General features: G+C 42.4%; 1 protein-coding gene and 1 long non-coding RNA gene across 6 annotated transcripts; one reads left to right on the top strand and one right to left on the bottom strand.

The window, feature by feature from the left end:
* Nucleotides 1–12,323, bottom strand: rundc3aa (RUN domain containing 3Aa). Of its 5 annotated transcripts, none has more exons than XM_019275112.2 (11): nt 12,020–12,323; nt 3,504–3,631; nt 3,119–3,252; nt 2,898–2,983; nt 2,593–2,682; nt 1,916–1,996; nt 1,656–1,821; nt 1,409–1,566; nt 883–996; nt 603–727; nt 1–231 (listed from the first exon to the last, which is right to left on the bottom strand). In XM_019275112.2, exons 1-11 carry the CDS (start codon nt 12,124–12,126, stop codon nt 89–91), a joined length of 1,332 nt encoding a protein of 443 aa, XP_019130657.1. In that variant the 5' UTR covers nt 12,127–12,323; the 3' UTR covers nt 1–88. The 5 variants fall into 5 exon arrangements, with proteins under 5 accessions (XP_019130657.1, XP_019130660.1, XP_019130659.1 ...); XM_019275115.2 differs by having other exon boundaries at nt 603–706; XM_019275114.2 differs by having other exon boundaries at nt 603–709; nt 12,020–12,322.
* Nucleotides 6,448–10,213, top strand: LOC109142216 (uncharacterized). Its single transcript, XR_002042918.2, has 2 exons — nt 6,448–6,644; nt 7,573–10,213. It is a non-coding gene; the product is annotated as an uncharacterized LOC109142216 (long non-coding RNA).
* Nucleotides 12,324–12,704: the final 381 nt, after the last annotated feature.

The raw sequence follows: 12,704 nt of genomic DNA, 5'->3' as shown, positions 1-12,704 counted from the left end.
GGGGGGCATGGTCAACGCAGCATCACCAGGCAGACAGGCTGGGGGTTAAATCTCTGTTGTTGTTGTTGTTGTTGTTGCTCTGGAGCTCCTAGCTGGGAGAGAGCGCAGGGCTGGGTTCAGTGCTGATGTTGACCAAACACTCGCTGGACTTGAGGCTGGCCAGGGACTTGGAGCTTGGTAAAGAGGCCAAAGAGCCACAAAGGCCCAGCATGGAAGGAGTGTTGTCTTTTCCTACAGAGACAAAACAGAGAAAAAAACACAATAAAACTGAGCCTGTGATCATGCATACTTCAAGCTGCCCACATGAAACACCATAAACAGAAATCAAGCCTGCCTTTGTGCAAGTATGTATGTACATGTGCATGGGTGGCTGCCTCTGTAAGGCTTTTATGTAGTAGTGGAAAGAGCACAAATATGTTCCTGCTCAAGCAGAAATATTATTACTTCACTACTATATACTGGAGTATACAAAGTAAATTATAGATAACTTAAAATAGAATCACTTACCTACTTAAGAATATTGCATGAAATGACTGATCCAAAGAACACTACAAATCAATATCAAATCAATACGTTGTGGTGAATGTGTGTTTTTTTTTTACCTGCTGAAGTCCAGGCAGCATCTCCGTTCTGTCTCCCATCAGTCTTCTGAGAGTCAGAGTTCAGACTGACTTCAGCAGAAAGTTGCTCCAAACTGTGGAAACTCCTTCTGGATGGACAAAAACACCTTCATGGCACAAATACCCAAAGGAAGGGTTCTGTACATTAATTGCATTTATAAGTGTCTGCTTTTTCATTTTATGTAAGTTATTTGAGTTATGTTATTTAGAAAGAAAAGCTATATATATGTATATAGTATAAAATAGAACCATGTCAGTTTACCTGCGGAAAAGCTTGACATCACCCTGGTTGTTTGTGATGGTGGACCACTGGTTGACTAGAGGGATGGGGAGATCTTTAGCCAGATGGGAAGAGTCACAGGGCATGAGGGCAGAGCTGGATGAAGCAGAGTTCAAAGAATTCAAATCAGGAGTGACACTTTTAATTTTGGCAAGCAAATATGTATCTGAATGTCAAAGGTAGCAGTAAAAAAAATTATGCATTGCTTGTCGATTTCAATGACACACTTTTTTGTGTGCATGAAGCAAGCACACTTCTTGTCTCACAATTTCGAAACATTTTCTCAGAATCAGCACAGCTTGCAGTTGAGTAAAAGTCCAACTTCAACTCCCTTTCTAACCCCTGCTGAACATGTGCATACTGAGTAATGCTGAAAAATGCTGTGTGTGGGAGAATTAATGTAATCCAAAGGTCCTGCCTTGACCGGTGAGGTCTTGAGCTCACAGTTATAGTTGGAGTGTTTTAATGAATTAAAATCCAAAGTTTGTGTGTATGTATGCTGTCTCACAGTTGTGCCTGCAGTTCCAACACAATGGCTTCCAGCTCCTTCTTCTCCTGTTGGCTCTGGACTGTAAGCTCCTCCACCTTGGCTCTCAGACACTTGTTCTCCGTCTCCACGTTCTTCAGCTGCGACTCCCGCAGGCGCACCAGCTCCTCCAGGTAACCCTGCAATATGAAAGTAAGGAGATTTTTGTGTCGTGTAGTGAGCAATTTAAATAAAATTAACTTCGTTTTAAGCAGTCGCTGTGAGTCACCTTCTGGGCATAGACGATCTTAAACCTCTGCTCCATCTTGCGACACTTGTTGCTCCAGCTCTCCTCGTCAGTCACCAGAGGGATGTAGGGATGCTCTGGGACACTCTCCTCACTGTTACTGCTGTCCACACTGCGACGGTCCTCCTCGTCACTCAGGTAGTCATAGCTGCACGGAGAGAGGTGACAGCGTTGCAGTTGTGTACATGCGCACAAAAGTGATGCTAAAATTTGAGTGACAGGTTGGGCTGGGTCAGTCTCACCTCTGAGTGAACTTTAGGTATGGTGTGTAGTCAATCACAGCCGGGGATTTCCCATCCAGAGTCTCCCCCTTTAAGCAGAAACTGCACAGATACAGAGAAAAAACACTGTTTAGAATTGCATGAATGACTGAAAAGCTGATTTTTAGGTCACAAACTTAGTAAATAAGTAAGTATGTAATAAAACGTGTAAAAATGTTTGCTTAGCTTTCAGTGTATGCAGTGCATACATAAACATTCATACTAAATATGTGTCCGACATAATTTCACCTACATAATTGATAAAGAAATACATTAAACATAAGTATATGTACATCTTATCACAATGTATTATTCATGAACAGATACTCTCTACTAATACCTTAACAGAGTTACTAAATGTAGGAGTTTGCCCTCATATGAGGTCACAAAAGATTGTTCAGAGGGATACATTGATATTTGTTTGCTTATTATTTAAAAAAAAGGTAATTATTAGGTAATCATACCTAATTATTTATCAGATTCATTTATTCATTGATATGTACTCCTGAAAGAGAATATGTTATACTTAAATTGATAATTCATAAAGGACGCTTAAAATGGCTTACAAATACATACCACATCATTGTGTCGATTTAAGACTGGGGTGTACCAGTGTGTATGTCATTCTGTATATCAGAGTCTGCAGTGTATGTCTTCACCTGAAATCAATGGCACTCAGTCCAATCAGCATACCAGTCAGGACTGTGGCCTCCTCTCTCAGCATAATGGCTCCATCATCATAGAACCTCCTGTCAGGTGAAGAAGTGGTTATCATCTCTTTCAGATACCATGTTGATACAATATAGATATTCTATCTTAATGATTGTACAAGAAAGAAAATTAAGTTGAACAGACATAGCCACGATTAAGCATTCGTGCAGCAGGGGTCACTTAGAATGAAAAACGCACCAAAATAAACTAAATCAGAACTTTGTTGATTGTCTCTTTAAATTATTAGTCTGACCTGGTTGTTCTTGTGTCCCTCAGAGCAGTGGATACATATTCAGACAGACGCTTCTCCATCAGTGCCACTCGAATCCACGCACGCCCCTGCAGGACAATGTAAAAAGTGAGTAGGAACAGAGGGCCTTCTTTGCTGCTCTCCCTTGCAATATCCCACACACATACTACATACTTATACACGCTCATCGCCATGCACAAAATTCTGCATGCAAACACCCTTGCCTTGGCTCGTGATGTGCTGATGTTCTCTATGTTTTCAATGCTGGCGATGCAGTTGTTCTGCACCTTGCTGCAAGCCAGCCGGATGTATTCCCAGAAACTGCGCTGTCCATCTGAGCTGAACCAGCTTCCTGAACCTGTTCCAAGATTAAAACACAGCAATAAATCATTTCTGCTCTGACAACAGCCCACACTGTAAGAATGCAACCACGGCAACAGTAAAGTTAACTGTGTAATGTTTTTGCTGTTTAATGATATCATTTTGCTTCAATGTATGATGTCTACAATATAATCCATGCATAGATTTCAATTCCAGTCTTACATTAAATCCTATACTGTCTCACATTCAAAGTCATATTAGTCCATCTTTTCCCATGCTATATGTTACCTGGAGTGTTACCTTTGAAGCGGTGGCTGAGAATGTGCTCTAAAATGGCGGCAAAGTTAATAAACTCCTCGGATGAGTCATCTATGGGCTCTGCTGTGTACTTTTCTAGGAGAGTCTTTACAGAGAATCTGAAACAGAAGCACACAGAAAAGGAGAAATTAGAAAAACACAAGACAATGCAATGGGGAAAAAATTAATTCTACTTCTCTACTTCACAAATGCGGAGGATTTGAACTTCAAGTTGGCCGTGTGCTGCACAAGCCGATGGAATGCAGCCGTGTACTGTACCCAAACAGACAAATGTACTACTGTATTTGAACCCTGTAACAATAGCGTGGAGAAGGGTTTTTTTCTTTTTTGGGAACCACGCCATCTTATCATACTGAGGTCACCCCGATTGTCTTGTGTACTGCACAATGTACCCCTTCAGTGCTTTGGCAGTGTTATCATGAAAACAATACAATTAACCGCCTGTCCTTTCAGCCTTTGTGCACACTGTGTTTCCAGGTCCCTTTGGGTCGTGTCTCTCTGAGACCGTCCAGCATCAAAGAATGATCAAATAATTCCCTCCCCCCTCATCTATACATGGTGGTCTGATCTATTTAGGGCAGCCGCTGTCGCAGCTTTAGTTTGGCTTTTGACCTCATATGTTCACCCTGCTGCACCCACAGGGAGCTATGCAGCTTGCATGTTAGGAGCCGGCATCCAGGCACGGGCTCCGGCTGACTGCCTCTGCTTCGATGGGCAACACTAGCATCACTGAGGGTAAGACTGCCCTGGCAGTGGGAAGCACCTCCATAGCCAGGGGAAAGACTACAGTCTCCTTGGGCAACTCCTCCATCTTCAGGGGAGTGACCACCACCTCCATGGGAGATTCCACCATCCAAAGGCAAAAGACGACTGTGGCTCTGGGACGGGCCAGCTTCACCCGGGGAACCACAACCACCTCCTTCCGCAAAGCCTTGATGTCCAAGCGCAGGAACACCTAGATGGAAAGGACCGCTGAAGCCGGAGCTAAGACACCCAAAGCAGCCAAGCAGTCCAAAACAGACTCTAACAATGAGTGGAAAACCACATTCTCGTCAAGCAAGACCTCCTTCACCAAAGGCAGGGTTTCGATCCTGAGGACTAAGTACGCCATCTCCTGGGGTAAATTCTCTATCTCCTGGACCAGAACCACCATAACTTTGGGCAACACCAGCTTAGCGGTGGGCCAAACCTCTGTTACACGAGGGGAGACCACAAGCTCTCTCACCACTCTGACCTTCACCCATGGGACCAAGTCTGTGTCTATGATCAAAACCACCCTCATCAGGGGCAAAGAAACGCACAGCAACGTCTACTGGGATTTTCACACATGATTCCTGCACACACTTAAAAACCCAAGGATATTTCTATCTGGTCAGTTTTAGCAGGTCAGTAGAGTCCAAAAAAATAGCTGCTATGTTTGAGATCAATGTGTGTCAGGAATAACAGGTCAATGTGGTATGACATTATCTGTTTGCACAAGGTACAAAAGTGGATTCCCAAGTAAGAAAGTGCTAAGTGAGTTGTTAATTAAGCTAATTTAACAGGTTTGCAATCAAGAGTGGGAAGTTCCGAAGTCACGCTGAGCGTGTTTTGCTAATGTGACAGTGACGAGATGAAGGTTTATGGCGTGTCTACTTGGCAGAAAGGGAAAGTGTGAAACAGCTGTGTGGGATGTATGTGGAGACACAAGAGAGTGTGTGTTTTTCATCAGCACTACCCTCCTGTATATTGTTCATGTACAGTCATCAGCATCTACATCTTTGGTGTAAATGTGGTATTTTTGTGCATTCCGATAAGATTGATTGATATTCTGAAGTCTACCTGCATTTCCATAACTATACTGCCATATGTCCAGGAGGAAACACAGTTTTGAACTCAAAAACTGTAAAAGCTGGTTGATGTAACAATGCTTATAAAAGTAACATGTCTAAACAATGCTTGGTTTGATTGATTTGTGAATAGATCTGAGGTATTCTATGATCTAAATGACACAAAGGGTATAAATTAGAGACTCAAATGACTTGCAAACAGTTCAGCAAGGACACAAATGGGTAATAAACACCAACTGAAGGAACCACACCCATATTTCTAATAGAGGGACAACATAAATACAGGAGAGGTGCAATCAAAGCTTCAACTCCATGTGGAGAACATGAACACATTCATCCTTTTTTCTTATCAAATCTGACACCGTGCCATTCATTTCACATATGGTGTATACAGTCGTACACAGAGGCTATGTCTTACAATCAGAGGCTATAGGGAACAATGGCTCAGAAGAAAGTGATGTCACCACAGATTGCCCCCTTTGCAACAATGTGTCCTTCAACCGTCCAGTGTCGTCGTGGATATAGGACAATCGTTCCACTGTCCCATTCCCCCCAGTTAGGCTGTGGCCACCTACGGCTGCCTCTGTCCATTCACAGGGACACATGGGTGGTATGTGGCCTTCCAGAGCCCACGTCGATCAGCTCAACGAAGGCATTATGTGACACGGGGGTCGTGCTATCCACGCTTAGCATTCTGGTCTGCTCTGGATTGTAGCTGATGTTACTATTATCTCCGAGGGACAGAGCAGGGTGTGCTGCATGAGTGTGCGATGCTTTGCGTCGAGTGAGCCCCAAACCCTGTCGTCGAATCTGGGTCAGGAAGACGAGCTTCTCCTCAATGGGCAACACCAGCTTCACCGAGGGGAAGACGGCCTTAACCCTGGGCAACACCAGCATAAAGAGGGGAAAGAGCAAGCTTGCCCTGGGGAGCTCCTCCATCACCAGGGGCAGGAGCACCACATCTCTGGGCTCCTCCACCATTACCAGTGGAAAGACCAAGATCTCCCTGGGCAGTGCCTCTTTCAGCAGGGGTTCCACCACCACCTCTTTTCGGAAAGCCATCTTCCCCAAACGGAAGACGCTCTAGATGAGAGGGGAACTCGTCGCAGGGTGGGGGTAATGGCACAAAATGTCGCAAGAAAACAGCACCATCACAGAGAATATATGGACACCACTACAGCATCTGCACAGGGTCTATTCCAACTGAGAGCGAAAACTGGATTAAATCTACCTTTGGACCTTTGACTTGTTTTTGGTCATGCCGGATTTATCAAGGAAACAGGTCAGTGGCATCTAAATTCAGTAGTACATCAGACAGGTGTCAAGGTAGAATAGCGCTCCAGGTAGGGTAGTGTTCCTGAAAGTATGTGCTCTACTCCACCATGAACCACAAACTGAGTTTTATTCAACAAATCTGCTTTAGAACATGCACGTTCCTTTGGCACGATTTAGTCTTAAGGAATCTCATCAGAAAATGTTTTTGTAAGATCTGACCTTTTTAGGTAATTGTTGGTGTAAGAGTGGATTAAAAGAGATTAAAGGTTGTCTTTGTGCAGAATTCCTTTGTCAGAAATTTTATGAAATCAAGAAATTTTTGATAATGAAGACTGCCCAGCCCTTAGAAAGCCCCAGTGGGCCCAGGGGCCCAGTATGGCAACCAGTGATTAATGGCTAAGCTACCAGTTTGGTGATGTTATCGCACTTCAAATCATAACAAAAGATAGACAGCTGTTGCAAAAGGCCTCTCTGACCAGATAAAGTGACAAAAGGAGCACTACAGCAGATGACTGTACATTAACTGAAGTCGTTTGATCTGAAGGGGAATTGCTGGCGAACCTCAAATGCAAATGGATGGAGTGGAATAGCAACATGCTCTTGGTACGATTTGACACTGAAAAACAACTGCAGGGCATTCTGACAAGCTTCTTTTGTGCCCCCTCTCACTCAGCCTGGATCGCAGCCAAGCCCACTCTCAGCTCTCTTTAAATGACCTCTTGTTCTCCTTTCTCACTCCTCTACTGTACTTACACAAGTGTGTTTGATCCACAGCACCACCTGGGATAACTAAAACTACATTTATCAGCAGTGACACCTAACCTGACCTGTACACAAAGCTTCATGTTAACTCTCTCACCTTTCATTTCCCCCCATAAACATTTCCCTGACTCCTTTTTCTTTCTCTCCTTTCCTCTTTCTGTCTCTCTCTTTAGTCGTGGCATAACCTGCAGGATCAGATGACACAGGCGGACTCCTCACTGGCCGCAGCATTGTGTAACACCAGCCAGTGCTGTGTTTATCGTCCTGGACTGTTGGGGGAGACGTCCTGTCCTGTACTGGATCGGCACAAAAGGCCAAGAGAAAGAATGTCATGCTTTGGGGAATATTAAGATAAGAATGATAATTTGGGCCTAATCAAAATAGACCAAAAGACGTAAAAATGCAACTACCACAGGGTGTCTTTCTCTCACCGGCCCCCCCCCCTCTGTGAATAAGCGTCCAGGCAAAGTGTTTCATGGTCAGAGGAGGTGTAAAGGGATTTGTGTGGAAGATGGACAGTATGGAAGTCGGGCTGAGAAGCGCTGAGAGTGTGAATCAGATGTTTGAACCCGACAGAGGGGTAAAATGAAAAATAATAGGGTGTCAGAGAAGTTGCTGGTGAGAGATTAGACTGATCTGCAGAGGAGAGATGGCCAAAACTTCTGCTGTGATTTCTCATTACTTGATGGTTAAAAAAAAAACAAGTGTAGCTTTGGAAATCAGTGAAAATCCAGAAGAAGGCTGCATAGAAACTGAAGTAGTAAACGATGTCATTCCAAACATGCAAGTTCAAAGATGTGTTGACGTTGTCTATTATTTGAGCAGAGAAAGGTGGGTAGTGGCCCCCTGTACTATTGCTCAGAATTTATAAAGCCACCCACTTGCAAAAGCATGTCCATGAGATATGAATATGTAGTTTACTACAGCACAGAACATTTTATTCTCTACTCTAGAGCCACGCCCCAGAAGAGCTCAAACCTCAGCCAAGATGCACCACATCAGCGCCCTCCCTCCTTTCACTCCCCGTTCCTCTTGTTTACAGGAAGCAGCTGAGGGAATCACACCTAACCTCAGACCTGTCAAGTCTCACTCATCTTATCTATGTTTTTTTTAGGTCCACCGTGTCCACAGCAACACTGCTCCTCCAGGCATGGACGACGGCATGAGAGCTCTTAGCCAAACTAAAGAAACAATACAGTACATTTTTTAAACACTACAGTACAGCATGTGGTCTTTTAAACAAATTGCCTGGTGGGTGATTTTCAACATTTGGTCAAAATCAGCTAAGATAAACACAAAAGTTAAAGTGTATGAAAAATCCCACTGGGTGCACGAAGCTCCAGCCCTACCGTGTTAAGATAAAACCTGTTGCTAGTGGCAACTGCATAGAGATACAGGATCACCATGACACTGCTGTCACTGTGGACATGATAAATATCACCAAGTCTCTTTAAAGCCATTGACACAAAGTTCCTTTTCTGATGCTGTCAGGTAGAAATCGTTGCAGCTAAAATCATAGTTTCAAGATTTTAAGTTGCAACTTTTTCACCTGATGTCAGCCGTCTCTTTATTATTCTTAAATTCAAGTTTTTGGTTTCAGTTTACCACAAGACAACTTTATTGTAATGTCAAGTCCCTGACACAGGCCTCGTGGAGAATAATGTTACCTGTGGAGGTGAAAATGTTTGATCAGGTTTTCCTTTATTATACACAAATGTCTATTGCTGTACATGTGTGTCTAATTAAAATGTGCTCATTCTGTATGACACTGTAAACAAGACCCTGAAATATTAAGCAGACATTGGGCGACTTTCTGTGCCTGGTCCTGTGACCCAAATGATACCAGATGACATAAATACACATTTAAAAAAAATGACTGTGATGCCAATTTGTCTTTGTTATGACCCCCAGTTACAGACCCAGACCTGAACAGAAACAGCCCCCTATCCCTGAAGTCCCACAAAAAGACTTCATCAAATGAATTGTTAGGAATTGAAAATGTTAATCTCTGTGTGTGCTGATTGTATTTAAAATATGTATGATGTGACAGTGAGGGAAAAGAGGTCAGACTTTATATATACACACATGTATTAGGGGAATATAAAAAAAAAGCTTGGCCTGGTGTACTAATCTAGCACTAACGTCAGCTACACTACTGTAGCCAGGCAGCAGTTCAAGCTGTGGAAAAGAGCTGTGTCTCAGCAGCACGACAGAGCCTGGATCCTGTATCCTGCACCAACATGACGCCCAGCCTGCTCGAATGCACAGCCAGAGGCCCACTGCTGATTCAGGATCTCTCTCCTGTACGAACACACTTTGACTACTTGAATCAACTCTGACCAGAACGGCATCACGATGAAAAACAACAAAATAAACAAACTGGGTCAGTAACATCACGAATGAGGAGACGAAGATCTGACAGCGCCACAGACTTACCTGGCAGAAGTTGCCCTCTACCCTGAACCTAATCAATGTCATGTTGTTCATTAGAAAATGGAAAGAAACTATGTAGTAAGCATTACTGATGGAAAGCTGTTTGAGATTTATTTCTGTATTGTCCTGTGAGTTTGTCATTAAAACGCTTAAATGATTAAATCTGTCTTAGTATGGTCAGGCCAAACTGGAAACAACAGTTTTTTTGTGCCCTCGCTAATCTTCTTCTCTGTGTTGTAAGTCCATTGTGAAAACTTTTCTTTCTTTGCAGCCATGTTCTGTGTGATGCTGAGTGTTTTGCTTCACTGTACGTGTCACTAAAATGCAGACAGGACCTTGGACAGAAAGGTCCTGGAATAAAAACGCTTGATTGTGTGTCTATTTGAGAGTCTGGATTTATTTAGTTTTAAACTGTTTCCATTCAGTGCGAATAAGGCCAAAGATAAAACAGAGAAGAGATGCCACTTTTGCACAAACCCTGCACTCTATACACAAATAATAATGTCCCTGTCTGTAAGATCATTTATAACTATACTTAATTTGCAATTCAAGACTCATCATAATGCTATGATACATTTTAAAACAGCAATATAAAAGTATAAAAGTATATATCACAGAATATGAATATACTATATTAATATTAACAATGGAAATAATTGTTGTTGTCGTTCATGACTGCAGTTCATCTTCAATTCAATAACTCTAGTAGTCCAACAAATAATCACAGGGATGTCCTCAAAAGATAACGGCTATTCAGCATCCCTGTTAAAAGTACTATTACTCATTTAAGAGCAGAACCACAAGATTATTCATGCAAAAGCTGAGTGTGTGTATATTGTATGTATATACATTTACATGTATTGTTCAGTGATAACCTTGGGATATATATATATTTTTTTTTAAAAAGGTTCAATAAGGTTACTCTATATATGACTGACGTCATATTCATTTTATGAAATATTATAGAATTAAAATGATAGATTGAAAGTTATTCAACTCTTTATTTTAGCAAGTCTATTTAGACCAGGGGATGCTATAAATGTGAGAGTAACAAGATGATTAAGGGATAAAAAAGGAAATATTGATCAAATAGGCAGATTTTTCTGCAAATGTGTGCTTTTTTCTTGTAAAGTACTGTACTTTAAACTACAGCATATTCACATCCACTGGGCCCCTTAAAATCATTTAAATGAAAAAAAAAAAATCATGTCGCCACTCGGGCCTCGACCTGTCATTGGAGGTTATAAGTACACCTTTCTTCATTTTAAGGAATCACACAATAATAAAGTTGGAAACTATTGATTTAGACGTGACTTAGATTACTTGGATATCAATATTTGAACGAAAATGCGAACATGACATCACTGTTAAAGAACCCTCATTACTTGGCCAATAACATTAAATCCAACTGGAATCTTATTAGGTAATGAGTTTACAGGCCTGACCTCTCCTCACAATGTGCAAAACAGTTGTATAAAGACTGCACAGCATCATCACTCCACTCCATCAGCACTCACTGTACTGTGTAGGCTGAGGGGCAGTGATGGGGGAGGAGTGCTTCAAATGCCCTTGTCCCATTCAGGCACTCAACCTGACTGTGATGGAGGAAGAAACCTGCTGTTTTCTGTCCTCCAGCTCTATTCTAGGATTGATCATATCAGCCCACTGGTCTCATTTTAATCCTTTAAATCTACATTTATCAGTATAGACAGGAATCAATCAGGTGTTTCAACCTGTTCAAATAAGAGACTTACCTATGGGAGGTTTTAGATGGATCCTACATAAATGTCATACCAGATATATGATCTTTAGAGGAATGTTATAACAACGTGCATCCAGGGAATGGATACACTCACTATCTGAGAAGAACTAATAAAAAATGAAGGAAATATTATAAGTAATATTTTTTCTACAAAGGCGGGTGTGATGGCAGGGGTATGTGAAGGTGAAAACGCACCTGCCTCCTCTCCATCCCTCGCATTTCTAGAAATGTGTCCTTTATTTTGCATTATTTCTCATCTATTATGTGTCCTTCTGTCATTGTTTCACCCCAAGGCATGCACAGAAATGAGCTTAATAAATAAATACCCTCCATTATGGGCATCTTACTGAAATTATGAACTGGGCAGCATGCAGAGACTGACACTTGCAGATAACACAGCCTGACGACGGTGTCGTGATGTATACCTGCAAACCGTGATGAGGTTTTTTCGCTCCACGCCGACGCTCCGAGCAGACGCCTTTTTCGATGTCAGACCCATAGCCATTGCTGTCTGAATGCAGCCCGACTCCATCCAGCGGCGGCCCCGGGGCCTCTTCGGGATCCGTGCCCAGGCCAGGACCCCTCCCTCCCCTCCTGTGTCCTACAAACACCCGCTGTCCTCTGCGGGGAGCCACGGATGATGCTGCTGCTGCTGGAGGAGGAGGAGGACAGAAAAGCGGTGAACAGCGTCAAGTTAGAGATGCTTCACATATACGAGTTCCGGTTAGAGGTTTCGAAATAAAACCAGCATCGCTTATGTGCGTTTCATTGTGCTGATTGTCGAACGATGATACTTTTATTTCCATCTTTATTTCCGGTTTTATTCAGAGTACGTCATGCATTTGGCACAGCTGAGAGGGCAGTAAAAATGATGCCTTCACGTGTATTTGTATACTCGTACTAAATACATTTCAAGCTGTCAATGCTTCAAAACTCCATCATATACGTCTATATATATATTTAGACATTTAGCAAACTACATACACAAATAACATAACTATAAACACACAACACAACTGAACACATATGTAATAAAATAACAAAAACCACATGGCAGACACCCAGTGGCAGTATATGTGACAGGCAAAGGGAAAACAATACACAACAAAT

This window comes from Larimichthys crocea, chromosome XII, assembly GCF_000972845.2.
Source record: "Larimichthys crocea isolate SSNF chromosome XII, L_crocea_2.0, whole genome shotgun sequence".
Taxonomy (NCBI): Eukaryota; Metazoa; Chordata; class Actinopteri; family Sciaenidae; genus Larimichthys; species Larimichthys crocea.
The sequence above is the reverse complement of the archived record's forward strand: the minus strand, read 5'-3'. Positions and strand labels throughout refer to the sequence as shown.